Below are 19,665 nucleotides of genomic sequence, written 5' to 3'. Positions count from 1 at the left end.
TCATATCGCTAAGGGGGGTGCAGGGACTGGCATGCACTTACCAGTAGCAGCCTCCCAGGGGTGTGGGGAGCCCTGCGCGACCACCCGCAGGGCTCCCCGAGCTTCAGAAAGTGAAAGTGGAGCGATCGTGCTCCACCTCCACAAAACCAGAAGTGGAGCGCAATTGTTCCACTTTCACTTTTTAAACTACAGAGAGCCCTGTGGAAGGTCACACAGGGCTCCCCACATTCTTGGGAGGCTGCTGCAGGGAATGGTAACTGCATGACTGTCCCAGCACCCCCTTAGCGACATGATCCTGGGGATTGCGTCGCTGCCTCCCCCCTGCCACTGCCCCTTAAGGGGGCAGAGGCCAGGGCCCTCACGCTGGGGCATTGCGATGCCCTAGTTTGAGAAACCCTGCTCTAAGGAAACTGTTCAAATCACAACAAAGATTTGATCAAAGCTAATCTTCCAACAAGGAGTCCTTGACAGATTATTAGTGATATTCGTACTGTGTGGTGGGGAAACAAAAATAAATACTTTCTGTATTGGTACAAAATCATGGTTTTCGCTTCATTAACAGCGAGCAATTAGTTTAGAAAGGAAGCAACTATTTTCTGGGCATGTAGCCTAATGCTTATTGCCTAACAGATGCTAATACCAGGGTTAGGCTATTTCCAACACATAGAGAAGAAAAATATTTTTTCCTCACAGCGTTAGCCAAGTGAATATTGAAGATTATAATATAAGCCGATATTAGTTAATATTTTATTCCAAAAAATATTAATATGAAGAAATGGAAGTAAGAAGTCAAAGAAGAGGGGGGAATATTGAAACTATTATTCAGCCTGGTGTGATCAAAGTAGCATATGCATTTTACATAGTCACAATTTGCATAAAGGCAGCTAGCGTGCCCGTATGGGCACGCTAGCGCTGATTGCCAGGCTAAACCCCCTATCAGCCGGCAGCAGGGCTTTGCTGCCAGCTGATTGGCTGGCTGGCCTTGGGGGGCGGGACAACTGAGCCTGATCTAGCACGCAGGCGCTAGACCCGGCTCAGTTCCGTTCCTGGAAGCGACCGAGCAGGTCGCTTATCCAGGAGTGGAGAGAGGCTGCCCCACGACGGGGCTTGAGGCGCGGAGATCTGCGCTTGCAGGCTCCTGTCACTTCGGGCAGTGGGTAGCCTCTCTTGAGCTGCGCACTCTGCGACTTTAGCTCCGGGGCTCAGCGTCGGAGCGGCCCCGTGAGAGCTTGAGGGGGCATCCCGCTGCGCGCTCTGCAGACGGCGTCAGGGGGGGTGACCCGCTGCACGCTCTGCAGGGTGCTATCGAAGGGGGCGGCCCGCTGTGCGCTCTGTCCGAGCGGCAGCGGTAGGGGGCGGCCCGCTGCGTGCTGTGCCGGCCGCGGGGCTGCAGCGCTTCGCGGATCTGCGCACCCCGCGGCTGCGGGTGCAATTTGGGGGGTCTGGTGGGGCGGCAGGCGCCCGTGGTGGGCGGCCACCCCGCGTTCCTCCTGGGGCGGGCCTGCCTGTTGGGGTGCATTTTGGCGGCCATTGGGGGGTGCCTCATGTCTGGGCGCCATTTTGGGCCCTGCCTCGTGGTGCTCTGCCATTTTGATTATTTAAATACAGCCTGTCGGCCATTTTGTGGGCCCCAACTGCCAAAAGGGTCTCTTATTTTCAGAGTTGGGCAACTTCCAGTCACAGCGGTCTGCTGACACAGCGCGGAAGGCCTAGATTCCGGACTGCTGAGGCGTATCGTATCCAGTTAAAACTTAGAGCACAGGGGGCGGGGAGCCCCACTGGGGATATTCCTTCACTTGGGGGGTGGACATGGGGAAGAAAGCCCAGAAGTCGGGTGGCAAGGCCACCAAAAAGGCAGCTCTAGCATGGCCCCCCCCTCCCTTCCTCCTTATCGTATGATGAGGAGTAAATGCCACAGTTGCAGGCCTTGGCTTGCTACGACGCGAGACAAAAAGAAAAGTCCCGTTGAAAGGCGAGGCAGGGGGAGGCTGAGGCTCGCCCGCATAGTCGCACACCCAGCAAGGAGGCCGCGGGCTCCGCACGCCTTATGGGCAGCGGAGGCATTTTAGGGTGGCCGCATGGCACGGGGGGGCCCATAAGGGCCCAGGGCCATTTTGTTATTAGGCAAGGGCCAGGCCTGGTTACTGCTGGACAGGGAGAACACCTGGGAATTCTGGGTGTTGTAGGCTTATACCACGGGGAACGCCCGGGAGTTCTGGGTGTTGTAGGTTTATAACATGGAGAACGCCTGGGAATTCTGGGTGTTGTAGGCTTATACCATGGAGAATGCCTGGGAATTCTGGGTGTTGTAGGCTTATACCATGGAGAATGCCTGGGAATTCTGGGTGTTGTAGGCTTATTCCCCAGACTTTGAGATTACAGTTGCCAAGCATTTTAGGGTGATTAGTGGGAAACACAGGCGCTTATCCCCAATGCCCAGATTCAATACTTCCGATCTATTTCACCTCCTGCGTAGTCAAATGCTCATGCCCACCTGACTTGTGCAGGATGTCAGATTTACATTTCCTCAGGAAATGCCCTTGTTTGGAAGCCAGAAATGTCATTTTATTGCATTCGGAGGGAAATCTGTTAGGCCCTTTCCCTCTTTGCATTCTTTGTGTTAAAATAGGTTATGATAAAACTAGCTCAAAGATATAATAGCACAAATCCATAAACCCTCTGTCTATGCTCACAATGCAGAGTCTGTGTGGGAAGACAAGGAAGGCATTCCTTGGGCACCTAGCCGGGCTGCACCAGATCAGCCCTGGTCTCCTTGGGGGCCTCCTTCCTTCTGGCAGGGGCCCAATTACCCCCAGTACCCCTGGGCCCTGGGTCGGACGTATCCCTGTCCCAAATCTGGTCCCAGGGCCAGCAGGGCACCCCCCCCCCAGTGTGATCATTATCCTGCCACGGCCAACACAGAGTTGGACCAGCAGGATGTGGACTGGGGGGAAGAGTCATTGGGATTGGTGGTGGAGAGGGAGAAGCCTACGGTTTCGTATGGCATCATCGCCATCCCTCTGGGCTCTCACCTCGCCATGTCGGTCAAGGAGAAGATATGGCGGGGTGACTTTGTGGACATGTTCAGTCTCCTTCACATTGAGCCTGAGCCTACCCCCAAAGTGGGAGACCCTGTGCGTGACGAGGAAACCGTCAGGCAGAGGAAGATAGACAAGAATTGGACCAATTGGCCGAATGGGTTCATTGTCTATGCTGGGGTCACTGTCCAGTTGTACCCCAAAAAGGTGGGGAAACTGTTCAAATACCTGGACATTATTCATCGCGCTTTGCGTGATCATGCTGGTGCGGCTTGGATGGCTTATGACCGTCAATTTCGCATCAGAGCCGCGCAGGACCCATCTTTGGACTGGACTATACCCCAGTGGGAACGTAGACGGCTAGGCCGTTTCCCCCATTTAGAACCCCGCACTTAGTTTGGGTATTGTTTCCTATTTTGCCTTGTTGCGCTTGTTGTAAGTTAATAAAGTGGCCCATTTAATCCCATAGCTGTTGTCGGCTGTATTTATTGGGGAATGCATGGTAAATAATACTGAACAAAGAAATCTGGAAACAGGTCACATAACTCTTCCACTCATGATACTGTACATTCCCTTTTTCTCTCTTTTCCTTAGTGTTTTGATTACAGAGACCACTAAAGGGTACACAGAGGCCCTGGTATGGCATTCAGAGAAGTATCAACATCCCATGAACTCACTTTTACTTGCAGGTAAATCGGTGCAGATTTCAGCATTGTCCTAATTCCAAGTAAGTTTTAATATGCAAAACAGATCCATGAAACTTTCGACATGGTCAGAGTATGTGAAGTTGCATGATTCACTTTGCAGCTGTCACAAACACAAAACTGCTGAATGTGCACCCATAAGGGACATTTGTAAGGGAACGAATGTTCCCTTACCCTGAGGAGACCTCCATGGGGAAACACCTTCACTGGATACATGGAGTTATGGTGGACTGGACTGTAAATCTTGGAAAATCTACTGTGTATCTAATGCATTAAGATTATATCCATCTCCAGAATATGGTTATTATGTGTTTGTTCTCAATCTAGCATGGATGATACCTAGATGGAGTAGGCTCCCATGTGCTTATGGTGAGTTGAATTGGAATCCCCCCAAAGAGTCCAAAATGGTATTGTGCACAGAGTCCTGGTGTGGAGTCCATGCCTCCTAAAATGAGATTGGGAATAAATGGTTGATACCGCAGGCTTGATGAACTCAGTGGCATCACTAGGGTTCGCATCACGCGGTGCAGGATGCCCACGCGTCACCCCCCATGCAGTGGGTGAGGCAACACCCCAGGTGATGGGCATGGTGATGTACCATCACTCTGCTCCCACTGGTTTTTTGGCTGTACCGTTTGATAGAACAAAGATAGAACACATTCTGCATGAAATGAGGCATTGATTGATATATAACATGCTGGTATTATTCTTCCTAACTGTGATTTTAGTTATTTTGGTCACTAGTGGTGTCACCTTACCCCAGGGTGTCAGCTTACTAACACCTTATTGCAGCAGTTCTCAAACTTTCAGCACTGGGGCCCACTTTTTGGAATGACAATCTGTCCAGAAGTGATGTCATGGTGAAAGTGACATCATCAGGCAAATTAAAATAGATAAGTATAAATAATTAAAGTAAAACAAATAATTAAATAAGCAGAAGCCAGTCCTGTTCCACCAAGTGAATTTCCTCTATAACCGGCCTGCAATAACACCCCCCTCCAAAACCAGTAAGGTTTTCAGCCCTACCCAGTGCCCAGTTCAATTTAAGAACTTCTGTTTAAACCAGATCACTGGCAGGATCCACCTGGCTTTGCAAGTCTCAAAACAGTTCACCTTATCAGCTGAAGCCTCTGTTTTGATCCTTTTTAGTGGGGGGGGGGGGGGAGGCTGCCTTCTGGAGCAGTTGTTGAGCTCCATTTCCAACAGATCAGGACCATTCTTTTGGATTCACATTCCCCTTTGCCTGGCCTGACCACCAGCCAAGGCACATTGGTTTACTCGTGAGTAAACGTGACAGTGAGACTTAGTTTCGCTTTCCATAGGGCTCAATACATTTGTCTGCTTGGAGGGAGGGACTTCCTTCGCAGGTGTTTTTGGGGACTTCATTCATTGGATCAGGACTATTCTGGTGTCATTGGATTCTTCTCAGCCTGCAGTATCCAGTGGACTAAGGCAAGTTCGCCTACTTGCAAGTAAACACACGATAATGCTCAGTTTCACTTTCCATAGGGCTCCATGCAGTTTTTGTTCTCCAGTTTTTTGGCCATAACTTTTGATAGAAATGAGATATTTCACTCTGGTTTTTTGCATTGCATTCAGCTCGAAGTTCTGCATCCAACAGTGTATCATATGATGGGGTTACTCCTAATCACCGCAATTTTAGCATGTCATCCCCTGTGTGTGTCACCCGGTGCAGCCGGCACCCCCCTAGCGATGCCACTGGATAAACTATTATGAGGCTGAAGGAATGAGAGGTGTAATACAGTTTCCCTCTTTTTCTGGGGGAAGGGTTCAGACAAGGGTTCGGACCCTCTCAAATTGTTAAGCAGCATTTAACCATTTGTTTGGTGGTTAGTTTGGCACAGATAGACATACATAGCATACAGAAAGCCCACAAGCTCCACATATTTATTATTTCCTTATCAGATTGGAGCTCAGCGTTGCAGCAGGGACGCTCACGGAGGAGCACAGCTCCTCCAGGCATGTTTACATGACATTGGGTCCCCTTGATGCTGCGATCACTGCGACACCGTTGGGGCACACCCCCTCACCCCCACCAAGACTTAGAGCAGTCCCAGCTCCCTTGCAGGAGTTTGGGAATTGCTGGGTTAGACATCAGGGTTTTGCATAATCTAGCAAAGTATATGCCTATGTTTTCAAAGCTACATTATTACCAAAAATAATTTTCCCATTAATAAGTTGTATTGCATTTTAATTCCTTTTTCATAGAACATCAGACTTCTATACCTACATGTCAACAGCTCCCTGTTACAGACTTGAAAAAACTGTTGTCTGTCCATGAAGACACTTCAGTACTCAGCCCACAAGAAGATATATGGATTAATTTAAGAAAAAACTTGGCTTCACCATGTGTTCTAGAAACTCTGAGCCCAGCGGGTTTAGATGGTGAAAAAAGCCTTGTTGGTGCTAATGTAGAAGAATTCTCAAAAATTGCTAATTTTCTGTTGCAGGGTAAGTGCTTTTGGTTCTCTCAGACATTTCTGTAGGAAAACGTTTTGACTCAGCTGCACCAGCCGGGGGGGGGGGGAAGGATAGGATTGGGCTCTGTGTTTCCAAGTTAGCCACATTTTGGAGAGAATTTGATAAGTGCCAAGAGCAGAACATGTTTTTGTTTTGTTGTACATGCCCAATCTCATCTGATCTTGGAAGCTAAGCAGGATCAGGCCTGGTTAGTACTTGGATGGGAGACTGCCTGGGAATACTGGGTTGCTGTGGGCTTATACCATAGTCTTTCAAGACTGAAAGTTGCCAACCATTCTTTGTTTTCAGAATGTCTTGATGAAAATTCCGTTACAAAAAATAAAGTGGAGTATATAAGCGATGTTGTCTATGGTGATACAGAAGATTCTCGCTGGTCTCTTCAACAGAACAAAACATTTCCACAGCAATCCTTAGGGACTCCATCAGGTGTACTTCTGCATAGTGCAAACACATCTTCTGAAAAGTGTGCCAAGAAAGACAAACTACAGAGTGAAACAGAAACCCTGTTACTTTATAAAAACCAAGAAGAGGAAAAAAATGATCGGTTGCAACCAACAGACTGCAAAAAGGTGTCTGTTGAAGCAAACCGCACATCAGGAAAGAAAAAGACCTCTACTTTACAGCTGCCTAGAACACGTAGGGATGATTTTGATCTTTTGAGCAACTTTATCAGGTTGAGATCTAAACATATGATTAACCAAATGGAAGAAACACGGATTGTGGATATTCAGGAAGCAGGTAGTTTAAGAGTTATGTGGCAGAAGCTATTCAAGTGTTAACAGTCTAGTCCAGTGTTTCTCAAACTGTGGGTTGGGACCCACTGTGTGGTTCATGAGCCAATTTCAGGTGGCTCCCCATTCATTTCATTATTTTATTTTTAACATAGACTTGATGCTACCATGGTATATGACTGCATTTGGGGAAATGTTAAACATCTGTACTTTTAACAGGCTACTGTGTATATTCTTTTAACAATGAAGTCAATGGGACTTACTCCTGGGTAAGTGTGGGTAGGATTGCAGCCTAGGATTGTCAAAAATGTTCCTGCTTAATGATGTCACTTCCAGTCATGACATCACTTCCGGTGGGTCCTAACAGATTCTCATTCTAAAAAGTGAGTCCCGGTGCTAAATGTGTGAGAACCACTGGTCTAGCAGATTGTGCTGGTGTTGCAGGTGTGATAATTATGTAGGACCCGAACAAATGATAGTATTTGTGGATTTCTGTAAGTGTAAGGGGAAAGGTTGTTCATAAAGTAAGAACAACTTTTTAAAGTACTAACAACTTTAGTTGTTAGTTACATTTCCTGCATTCAAAGTGAAGGAGGGTTAAACTACGTGTTGCCTGTGCATGCGTGTGGTTTTATTTCAAGACTACCAAGATTCAGAAGTGAACATTATGTCACGCTATCACATTTTGGGGAGGGTTTATTTTCAGGAAATATGAAGCTTTTTCTTCTTTTTTTAGCATTAGTCTGTGCAGATTTGTAAGAAATGATAATCTTGAAATAGCAAAACATCTGTACTCAGGTCTTACATTTCCATCTAGTGAACTCAGTCTAAAACTGCATCTTTGTGTTAGTGCTCTAGATGTAGTATGACTTATCTAGATGGTAAAACCTTAGGGTAAAGGTCATACTACATGCAGGAAGTGAGAGGGGAAGTCGAATAACAAAAGGGGTGACAAGTGGTGGTGGATTTCTTCAACAGAAACTTTTTGATACTGTGCCATCCATTTAAATCCTGCTAGTCTCTGGCCTGCCACTTGGACTAGAAGAGGTCTCTTGGGAGATTATCAGAGTCCATATGCATCTTGCTATGTATTTGATGTATTGAATCAGCTCACCTGGAAACAACTTGGTTTCAAAGTCTTTTCTAGAATTGACTGTTAAAAGTTTATAAAAGATTGAAAGGGACCATTGATATGCATCTACCTGTTTCATTAAACATGCAAGTATTATCTTTTGCTTAATTGATGGTCAAATGTGAAATACTGAAGTGTCAGAACCATACAGTAGGGAACTGAATTGTCCCCTAGTTTGTCCCATATATTTCTTATGTTTGTCGTCCTTCAGTTCCAGATACTAAGAAGGAGAGTGCAGTATTTGAAAATCTCAACAGTTCTGTTGCTACAGTCGTTACAGAAAATCAAGCAAAAGAAGATGAGGACATTGTCACCATACAGATTAAAGCATCAGGTACTGTGTATTTTAAGGCACCAGATAGGTTAACATTTATTTTATGGGTGGCATTTTATTGTGGACCTCTTGCATGAGACATTGGGTCCCCCAACTGTGTTCCTGGAAACTTGGTATTTCCCAATTAGAAGATCAGCAAAGACAAATTTCCCAGAAAGATAGTTTACCCATCACTTGGGCAATCAACATTCTTCTCTTGTAAGGTACAACTACAGAGGAGTGTTTTATATGTTCTAGTGTTGTTGTTGGCATCCATCAGTCTCGGAAGACTATGGTATCGCACTCTGAATGGTGGTTCTGGAACAGAGTGTCCTCTCCAGTGCGCGAAGCCTGGGTAAAGTAGATATGGAGGATAGACTGTACTGTGACATATAAGGATATAACAGTAAGACTAAAAACTTGGTCAGTGCTCAGATTGTACACTCCACAACATGACCAGGAATCCTCTGCAAAGCACAGGAGTTCTTTGTATGGCAAACATATAGGAGTTTCATGGTAGAAATAATTTCCTGAAGAAAGGGTTCCCTGAGAAGCGCTGGTGTAATATATAATTTTCCTGTTTATGAAACTCTTGTCACCTCTACAGTTGACAATTATATCAGCTAGTAAAAATGGAAAGTGTTCATCACAAAATTGTTAGGTTAAAATGTGTGTAGGCTACAGTGCAAAAGTGATGCTTCAGTATATGGATAATCAGAGGGTGAGTTGGACACCCTGAAAGAGCATATGAGCACCATCATCATTCCCTCACTGCATGTAGCTTTCAGTATCTGATTAGTTTATCTGATTCAGTATCTGATTAGCTGATGGTGTAAAATAAAGCTCAGCAGCTAATTTGACTATGGCATAAAGACAAAACCAAAATAAAATAGTTGTGTTGGTAGGATTTTCTACCATAGAATCATATGTGGTTTTATTTTTTTTTTTCCTGAAAACAATTACTGTGATGCCACCTAGTGTTTATATGCAGTGAGTGTCTGATGTGGAAAATGTTGTGTTTCAATACACTATTAGAAGAAAAATAGGTATCGTTTCAATTATGTGATGTAGGACATTAAAACATTTGGCATTGCCAGTCAGATTGTGCATTAGTTAACCACCTATTGTTTTGACTTTTTGCTTGTTTGTTTTAACCAGAGAGCCAGTTTCAGGCATACCACATCCTTGAAGCAACAGTGGCTCCTGTTCTGAAAGAACTTGGCATGCATAATTGGAGGTTTGCCACCCTTAGTTTCGATGACACCAGATTTTTCTTAAAACAACAAGAGAAAATGCTCAGTGATACTTTTAAACAAGGTGTGACTAGTGAAGGTAGATTCCTCTTTCAAACCCCTGTACATTGTTCATAATAGTAACAGAGTGCATGGATTACTCAGGAATTGAAATGTAATAAGTTACTAGAAAGAGGTAACTGTCCTGGCAGCAATTCTCCAAACTCTCTTTTCCAGACCCATCACATCGCATTTTTCTCTGGAATGGACCCATTGCATTTTTCTCTGGAATGGACCCATTGCATTTTTCTCTGGAATAAACTTTATTCACTCACTCCATTTTCACAGATAATCAAGAGCAGTGGTTCTCACCATGGACTATATGGCTTCCCAGGGGGGCAACATCATACTTCTAGGGGGCCACATGAGAAAAAAAACCAGTTGCGGAGGAGCAATGGCAGAAGAGGGGTTTGCTTTTCTCTCCTGCTGGTAGGCTTTGCAGAGACAGCTAGTGAGGACTGTGAGAAATAGGATAGGTCTTCTGACCTGATGAAAAGGACTTGTGTCTCACTGTAAGTGAGAGCGTAATCCTAACTACAGTCCCCTGCACCATCCTACAAGTGTTGTGAACGTGCCATAAAGCGTGTTCGCAACGACTAGTGAACTGGATAGGTCGGCACCAGATCCAGCAGCAGAGGGGCTAAGTAAGCACCAGCCTAGGCAGACTGGTGCAGGAGAACCCCCCCTGGTGCAGGGGGGGGCAGAACGGGGGCATTTTTGGGCGCAGCAGGGCAGACCAGACTGGGCTTGGGAGGGGAATGGGACCGGTCTTGGCAGGAAAGGCTACAGTGTTTGGGCCTCTTCAGTCTAGAAAAGAGGTGCCTGAGGGAGGACATGATTGAGAAATACAAAATCATGCAGGTGATGGACAGACTGGATAGAGAGACGCTCTTTTCCCTCTCACATAACACCAGAACCAGGGGACATCCACTAAAGTTGAGTGTTAGGAGAGTTAGGACAGACAGAAGAAAATATTTCTTTACCCAGCATGTAATTAATTTGTGGAACTCTTTGCCACAGGAAGTAGTGTTGGCATCTTGCCTGGGTGCCTTTAAGAGGGGATTGGACAAATTTCTGGAGGAAAAGTTCATTACGGGTTATAAGTCATAGTAGGTATGTGCCAGCTCTTGGTTTTAGAGGCAGACTGCTTCTGATTGCCAGATGCAGGGGAGGGCACCAGGCCGCAGGTTGTGTCTGTTGTCTTGTGCGCTCCCTGGGGCATTTGGTGGGCCACTGTGAGATACAGGAAACTGGACTAGATGGGCCTTTGACCTGATGCAGTAGGGCTCTTCTTATGTTCTTATCTTAGACTGGATCCTAACATCCCACAGTCATAAATGGCATGTAGAGTATGCTGCCACTGGGCTAGTCCAACCCTGCTAGGCTGAGCCAGTGCTGGCAAGTTTCCATGGGGGCAATTTGTGGGTGGGCAGGGGGAATGCTGGGGATGTTTCTTGGGGCATCTGGGGAAGGGCAGAAGCAAGAAGCAGGCTGGAGGGGGGTTATTTCAACAGCAAACATGCACACGAGATCCTATCCCCCTCATTTCATCCCACCTTGCCTGCTTACTCTCCTTGAACTTGTGCCAGCTATAGAGCTGGAGTAGGTCTGTGGACCCATATGCTATCAGGGGGTCTACCCAGAGTTAAGGGAACAAACGTTACCTTGAGAAAGTTTCCTGATCCCTCCCCACCATTGGTTCCCCACCACCACCATTGGATGCCACATGCACTTCCATGGTGTGGTTGCATCAGCGCCAGTGGTAGGGTATAGGATTGAGGCATTTATTTTTGCTTTTTTAATTATGTACTTTGTTTTTATTATAGATATAAAAGATGCAAAAGATATTGCAATATTCAAGCATGCTGCTGTTCTGCATTTGCTGGTAACAGTTCGAGACATCTTATTAACATGTAGCCTGAATGCTGCATTAGGTTTGTTGTATAAATAAATTTCTCTTTTTGAAATAGAGCAAACAAAACCCAAAACACCAATATTGGAGAGACAGTTTCACAGAGATAATGTTTAAAAAAACCAAAGTATTAATATTTTATATAGTTTGTATACAAGTAGATCATCATGACAATTTATTTGTTGTTCTATATCCCTATTTTTAACATATTACATTATTTATTAAATGCCCATGCTGCTTTTCTGTAAAACCGCATGAACAGCCCAATCCTAATCAACTTTCCAGCATTAATGCAGCTGCAGTGCAACCCCAAGGTAAAACAACAAAATGTCCCTTAGCTTGAGGAGACCTCCATGACTGTCCCCCCCCCCCCCCACTGCAGGATGCAGTGCACACACCATTGGCATGGCTGCAACGACACTGGAAAGTTAATTAGGTCTGTGCCAGCGGCGTAGCAGACTGGAGCATTTTGGTCATCCTGCACCCCCACCCCACTCCAAAATAATTGCAGTGATGTGGTGACATCACCCCAATTACTTCCAGAAAGCTCGGGAACAGGCCAGCCACTATGGAAGAAGCTGCCGACCTGGCTCCAAGTGACCTTGCTGACAATGGCTGTGGCCGCTGCAGCCATTCTTGGTGTGGTTGTGCACCTGTAGGAGCCAGGGCAGCCTGGCTCTGATTGACCATGACAAGAATGACAGTGGGGGTGGGCAGGAGAACCAGCTTGGCTGTGAATGAGGGGGAGCAGGATGGGCTGCCACTTGGAATTACAGCATCTCTGTGACCTCCCTTCAGCTATGCAACTGGTTTGTGCTGCATGTTGTGTATATATGTTGTTAGGAAGAGGGAAAACACTGTGAAAGTCACAAGAGAGTACAGGAGGAGCCTGTTTATCCACGGATTTTACATCCATGGATTGGTCCAACGTGGGTCCCCTGGACCCACGTTGAGGCAGACTCGGCCTCTCCTGAACCCTCCAAATGTAACCAGAGCTGTGCTCTGGTCACCTCCAGAGGGCTTTCTGAAGCCCATAGCGGCATCATGCATCTGCCTGCTGATTCTGTGGGCTTCTGAATGGCCCATGGAGGCAAAAAACACACAATTTCTGTTTTTTCTTGGGAGGCAGTGGAAACCTTGGGAAACTGGAAATAGCATTGGGTGTTTCCCTTAGGAAACCAGAGATTGTGTGTTTTTTGCCTCCACAGGGCGCATGCTGCCTCTGCGGGCATCAGAAAGGCCTCCGAGAGGGACCGGAGCACAACTCTGGTCCCGTTTGGAGGACATAATAGGCCAAATATAGTAGATTCACTTATCTGCAATTTTTGGTATCTGCAGGGGATCCAAGAATGGATCCCCCGCAGATACCAAGGCCCCACCTATACTTCCTTTATAGAGCAATCCTATGCATGACTACTCCAAAATAAATCCTCAGTGGGGCTCAGTCTCAGGAAAATATGTATAGCAATGCTTCTCACACATTTAGCTTTTTAGAATAAGAATCTGTCAGAATCCACCGGAAGTTGTCATGGCCGGAAGTGATATCATCCAGCAGGAAGTTTTAACAATCCTAGGCTGCAATCCTATCCTCACTTACCCAGGAGTAAGTCCCATAGACTATCATTGTTAAAAGAATATACCTAGTAGCTTGTTAACGTATAAGTCTGTAACATTTCCCCAAATGCAGTCACGTACCATGGTAGCATCAAGTCTAATATATTAAAAATAAAATATTGAAATGAATGAGGACCCACCTGACATTGGCTTACAACGCACCTAGTGGTTTGACAAACACTGCTGTAGAAGACAAGGCATCCTTGCACCTTCCTCTGCCTCCACCTAATCTTCTAGGAAGCTAGAGCAGAAGGATAGTAAATACCTCAGACTGTTCTTCATTTTTTTTTGTAAGGGAGAAAGAGGACCTCATCAAGAGAATGACAGGCATTCAGGGTCAGTCCCATTCAAAAACCTGGTATGCAAAAAGCTGCACTATCCAACACAATAGAACAGTGGTTCTCACACATTTAGCACCAGGACCCATTTTTCAGAGTGAGAATCTGTCAGGACCCACTGGAAGTGATGTCATGACTGAAAGTGACATCATCAGGCAGGAATATTTTTAACAATCCCAGGCTGCAATCCTATCCACACTTACCCAGGAGTAAGTACCTTTACTATCATAGTTAAAAGAATATACATAGTATCTTGTTAAAAGTACAAGTTTTCAACATTTCCGCAAATGCAGTCACATACCATGTGGCATCAAGGCTAATATATTAAAAAATAAAATATTTAAATGAATGGGGAGCCACCTGAAATTGGCTCGTGACCCACCTAGTGGGTTCCGGCCCACAGTTTGAGAAACAGTGAGGTATAGGATTGCAGCCCAATAAATATAATTTCTTTCTGATGTATTCAGAAATGGCACCATAAACAACATAGGCCTGCAAAATTGGGTCAGAAAAGTTTTTCCTAAACTTTATGGTGGTTTGATATGAATTTGTGGTGCCGATTCCAAAAATGGCATCCGTTTTGTCCTGTCACGTCTAGTTTTGGAGATATAGTATAGCCTCATTAGTGAATGGTTCAAGCAGCTTCTTCATGTGGAACTGCTTGAACCATTCACTAATGAAGCTATGCCGTGTCTCCAAAACTAGACATGATAGGGCAAAACGGATGCCATTTTTGGAATTGGCACCCCAAGTATACCCAGGAATTGGTGTAACATTTAAGGAAGCAAAATGTGTGTTGGCCTGTGTAATTAATGATGATGAAGTCTACTTCCATGCTTGGGATCATTAGAAAAGGTATTGAGAATAAGGCAGCTAATATTATAATGCTGTTGTACAAATCAATGGTAAGGCCACACCTGGAGTATTGCATTCAGTTCTGGTTGCCACATCTCAAAAAGGATATCGTGGAAATGGAAAAGGTGCAGAAGAGAGCAACCAAAATGATTACTGGGCTTGGGTATCTTCCTTACGAGGAAAGGCTACAGCATTTGGGGCTCTTCAGTCTAGAAAGAGGCGCCTGAAGGGGGACATGACTGAGACATACAAAATTATGCAGGGGATGATAAAGTGAATAGAGAGACACTCTTTTCCCTTTCACATAGCACCAGAACTAGGGGACATCCACTAAAATTGAGTGTTGGGTGAATTAGGACAGATGAAAGTATTTCTTTACCCAGTATGTTATTAGTCTGTGGGACGCCTTGCCACAGGAAGTAGTGATGGCATCTTGCCTAGATGCTTTTAAGAGGGGATTGGACAAATTTCTGGAGGAAAAGTCCATCACAGGTTACATTTCATGATAGTATGTAAAAAGCTCCTGATTTTAAAGTTGGCTACGTCAGAGTGCCAGATGCAGGGGAGGGCACAAGGATGCAGGTTGCATCTTACTGTCTTTTGTGCTTCCTGAAGCATTTGGTGGGCCACTATGAGATACAGGAAGCTGAACTAGATGTGCCTTTAGCCGAATCCAGAGGGCTTTTCTTATATTCTTATGATTTAGGAGATGTTTATCTCTCCTTTTCACCTCCAAAGTGGTCCCAGATAGATGAAAATTGTTTGTTTTTTTTAAATTCTTTTCCCCTTCCCTTGCACACACTAGAATTTTAAAATTATACTTTACAGCTTTTACAGCTCTTGCAAAATGTTTTCTAAATCTGCTTTAGTGTCATGGTCAGTTGAAAACCTGTGTTAAGGTTGTTGCTGATTTCAGAAATAAATTATTTCAAAGATTGAAATAAGAAACTTTTTATGTATTGCTCCTATTGCCAGACTACAGAAGACTTTGGGTTGGCTTGTTTGTTTTTAACTTTTCTATGTGTGCCATCTCCAGATGTCATGAAAAAATGCATGGAAACTTATTACAAAACAGGAAGAAAAGAGGTAGTAACAGAAAGTAGTTTGGTATTGTTGCTTATGACAAGTTTATAAGGCAGTTAATTCACATAATCAATACTTATTTTGAAATAGGGTATTTGTCCAAGGCAAAGGATAGATACAAAGATTTCCTAGGTTCTAGCATGGATAATATTTGGAGGCAGTTGAATATTGTGCAGTTTGCCAGGCAGAGGGAGCATGAAGCCAGTCCCAAGATAGCAGAGTTGCACCATCAAGTATTAAAACGGATGCCAAAGAATACAAATGAGCAGCAAAAGGTAAATACCTTTCAAAGGTCTGTGTATGAGGAAAAGTAATGCTAGATTTCATTCTAGAATTGTGAGTGTAATATAATGAAATGCTTTCTTGTGAGTAGATCTTTTGGTGGGGAATACTCCAGCCTGTCCCCTGAACCAACCAGCAGCTCTGTCCCACCTTTTCTGAAAAGTTCTGTGGGGTGCTTCCCGATAAGTGGATCTGCTGGTTGAGAGCCCAATCCTGTGCTTGGTGGCATGGCTCCGTGCCGCTGAGCACTGTCACAAACGTGCCATAAGGCACATTTGCAAGGCTCACTGCCGGGCTCCCGCTCGTGCTAGCCCAGCGACAGCCGGTGCTGGGCTAGCGTGGGGCAGCTGCCCAGCTTCCGCGGCTCAGCGGTCTCCCAGACCGCCAAGCCACGGCACAGTAAGCAGGAGTGGGGGGGCAGGGAGGAGGCGTTCTGGGGAGGGGGGAGGCCCACGGGGGTGGAGAGAGCGTGGGGGGAGGTGTGCCGGGGCGGGCTGGAGGCGTGCCGGGGGGAGGGAGAAAGGCGGGTCTGTGGAGCTCTGCTCCACAGGATCCAAGGTGCTCGTGTAGGGCGCGGAGCCCTACACAAGTGCCTTTACCTTACCACCAAACTTTTGGTCGGCGGTAAAGTGAGTAGCCCCATTGCAGGGCTGCTTACCTTACTTGGGGGAAGGGGATGAAAGTCCCCTTCTCCTGAGGCGCCTCCCGCGGTAGCCCAGGAGGTGCAGGATCTGGCGACAGCCCTTCTCAGTGCCGCTGAGCGTGGGTGCCCCGGGCAGCTCCAGTTTGGGCTGTGAGAGGGCTCCAGCTTGTCCTCTTCCCACCAGCTGATCTATCTCACACTATTGAAAATTGCCTTGCTACAACTCCTACCAAGTGCAAGCCACCCTGATACATTTTGTGTTAAAAGGAGGGGGTATAAATACAGTTAAGAAAGAAAGAAAGAACCACTGAGGATAGCAGCTGTACCCCTGAAAGCTCCTTGTCTAGCACTCTATCATTGTACTGAATGAGGGACACTGCTGGCTTTCTTTCTTTGGAGTAGGGAATGCAGGCAGTGTCCAGCACTAGAACAAGGAGGCAGGGACAGCGCCAGGGAAGCAGTAACTGCAGAGGAAAGCATATTCACTGTGTCTGAATCAAGTATTATAGATAATGTTTTCTCATTGCCTATATTTTTCCCCACATTCTGTAATCAACTTGCATATATCTTCTGAATTATTCTTACTTTCAGTGATTAGTTGTCTCCACATGTAACACTCCATTAACATCTCAAATTGTGTCATCTCTTTTTAAAAATCAAATGCAGATGAAATTGTTTTTTTCCTAAGCTACATTCTTTTGTGGTGTGTCAGGTTGTAATCGTGACTGGAATGGACTTTGATGATGAAACAGCAGCCTTAATCAAGACCATTGGCACAGTTCAAGGTCAATGCTACTTTTCATACTGCTTTAGAAACCTTATGTAGTTATGTTCACATCAGTTCAAATCAGGTTCAAGATTTGGGTCAGAATGCCAATGTCCTATAACATTGCTAGATGCTCTCTCTACTTCCCAAATAGTGAGAATTTCCAGATTTCAATTTCCTTTGGAAGAGAGATCATTGCACATTGAGGTTGTTTTTTGTGGTCACACATTAAGGCTAGTTCTTTCTGAATCAAACTAGATGTGATGTGAATGACATCATTTGGCTCTAGTAGTTTTTTTACTATCTAATAGCAGCTGCGGGTGTGAGGGATCAGTACTGGGAGTATGATAGGGATGGAGGGAGGTTTTAACCCTTTTCCTTCTGCCAGAATTCCAATCCAGAACAGAAGCCCTGTAATTTGGATCACGACCATGGTGAAAGGAAAGGGTTAAAACCTCCCTTTACCATGGACCCAATTCTGATTAGAGGCCCCCACATCTGATATTTCACAAATGACCCCTCCCTGTTAAAGGGCAGGGCAAAATGACATGATTAGCATCAATTTAGCTTGGTCCTCAACTAGCTGCAAAACCCAGACCTGTGTTCCTGGCAAGCTGCATTATATCTCATCAATCGTTTCTTCTCAAATCCAATCCCTACCTAATCCTGTGGAGTGTTTTCATAGCCATCAACCATGAAGGTTCATTTTAGAAACATCTCCTATCTATCAAAAGCCACTAAGCAAGCCTAACCTGTTAGTCCTAGAAGCTTTAACTGACCATTAAGGAGCAATCAGGTGGACAAAGGATGGTTTCTTAACAGATGTTTCAATAGATACTTTGATTAATAAAAAATATTGCACAATGCAAAATGCAAGAGAATGGTTTACTTTTCAACATATAAAATTAAAGATTACTTTCCAAAACATTAATATAGCTATTCAAGACAATAAGTACTATAGTATAGTCCATTATTTTATAATCCTCTCTCAACTAGAGTAAACTGACAATTTTTTTCCAAACTACAGTTTGTCAGCTATATGCCTGTTTCCATAGCTATAAGTGGGTTTGAGTCTTCAACAAGATTTATGTTTTTAAACAGGTTTGAAAGCTGTGCATTTGAATTCTGAGAAAAGAGGAGCTTTGCTAGAGAGCACAAATGTAGTAAATAGGTGAGTGAAGTGTTGGAGTTGGTGCAACTCCGTCTGCTATCCAGAGGGGGCAGGATGCTGTCCAGAAGGGGTCAAGCTATGGCCCAGTGACTCTGACCTTTCTACCTGTACTCTCTGTGATCCTTGTGGGGTGTGGCCCTAACCCTTTATCCTTCCCTTCTCCTCTGAGCACTTCCTCTTGTCCTCTGACCACCGACCTGTTAGGATGGCACACACCAGGGCTCTGATGCCCAGGCCATCTTGAGCTCAAGGCATGCAGGGCTAGGCAGCTCTAGGGCCTTGCTGTCTCTAATTGTTAGCTGAACTTCTGATCCTAATCAGATGCTGTAAATATACACTCAATGGAACTGTAAGTAAATAACTTCTTTTTTGCAACTTTAACAAGCCATTGCCTCTTTGTCTTTTTTATTGAATAGCAGTCAGCTGGGTGAGGGAGGTTCCCTTGGGTGATGCCCAAAGGGGGGGGGTTCGCTGCTTAAGCTACTCTGCTTCCCCCCCCCCCAAAGAGGAAACTATTTGCAATTTCTTCCAACATGAAGTTTTTATTATTGCAAAGTAGATTGGAAATTCGAAATGTATAGATTGGAATCCTGAAATTCTTATTAAAAAGGCATTCATAGGATTAACCAAGAGTAGCTATATTAAAACTCATTTTTTCTTGATGTTTCATTTGTAGTTTGAAGAGATGTTCCTGTGTGATTGTACATAATCAGCACATTGGACCTGATTTTCCTTGGACTCATTTTTCATTAGTGGTGGATTATAACTGTTCAGGAAATTCCTTCTGGACTGATGTTTGCAGAAAACTGAATGTCTCTTATATAACTTTCGTAACAGCTATCCCAGAAACACTAGGAACTGGTATGTGAAAGCCTTAAATATGAAATTTATGGAAAGCCAAGACAGAAACATTGAGGTTGCTCCTTAAGATGTTAACTATATCTTTTAAAATGGTTAAATATAATTGGCTCCCAAGAAATATATGCACATCTGTGTTTTGATCTGGTGGCTTAATAAAATGACTCATCCTTTGTATAAAATTTTATTTATACAGTTGGCTTGCATCTTATGTGAGGGTTATGTTCTGAAGTTGGAGCATAAAGCCAAAATTACATACATTATTTGAAACTATCTTAAATCCAGAAAATACATACTGCCTTTTTAAGAACTGAGATCACAGAATGAGAGGCGTGGAGGAATGGAGATGATTGAATGAACAGTAGCTTCATTTTTCCATGTCAGGCTTGTTCTGGGGCATAAACAGAGTAAGTGGAATGGTAGGCGGATTA

At 44.8% G+C, this 19,665-nt stretch overlaps 1 protein-coding gene across 1 annotated transcript in view; it reads left to right on the top strand.

Moving 5' to 3' along the window:
• SHOC1 (shortage in chiasmata 1) overlaps nucleotides 1-19,665 on the top strand; it is a 59,939-nt gene that overhangs the window by 23,015 nt on the left and 17,259 nt on the right. The window contains exons 10-19 of the mRNA XM_066612612.1: nucleotides 3,633-3,727; nucleotides 5,972-6,214; nucleotides 6,533-6,985; nucleotides 8,325-8,441; nucleotides 9,579-9,746; nucleotides 11,539-11,646; nucleotides 15,605-15,789; nucleotides 17,152-17,224; nucleotides 18,307-18,376; nucleotides 19,053-19,237. Of these exons, the coding sequence (XP_066468709.1) occupies nucleotides 3,633-3,727; nucleotides 5,972-6,214; nucleotides 6,533-6,985; nucleotides 8,325-8,441; nucleotides 9,579-9,746; nucleotides 11,539-11,646; nucleotides 15,605-15,789; nucleotides 17,152-17,224; nucleotides 18,307-18,376; nucleotides 19,053-19,237 (1,697 nt within the window). The remainder of the gene's footprint in view (nucleotides 1-3,632; nucleotides 3,728-5,971; nucleotides 6,215-6,532; nucleotides 6,986-8,324; nucleotides 8,442-9,578; nucleotides 9,747-11,538; nucleotides 11,647-15,604; nucleotides 15,790-17,151; nucleotides 17,225-18,306; nucleotides 18,377-19,052; nucleotides 19,238-19,665) is intronic.

The sequence above is a fragment of the Tiliqua scincoides genome, chromosome 2 (genome assembly GCF_035046505.1).
Source record: "Tiliqua scincoides isolate rTilSci1 chromosome 2, rTilSci1.hap2, whole genome shotgun sequence".
NCBI lineage: Eukaryota > Metazoa > Chordata > Lepidosauria > Squamata > Scincidae > Tiliqua > Tiliqua scincoides.
This window is presented reverse-complemented; position numbering and strand designations above follow the sequence as displayed.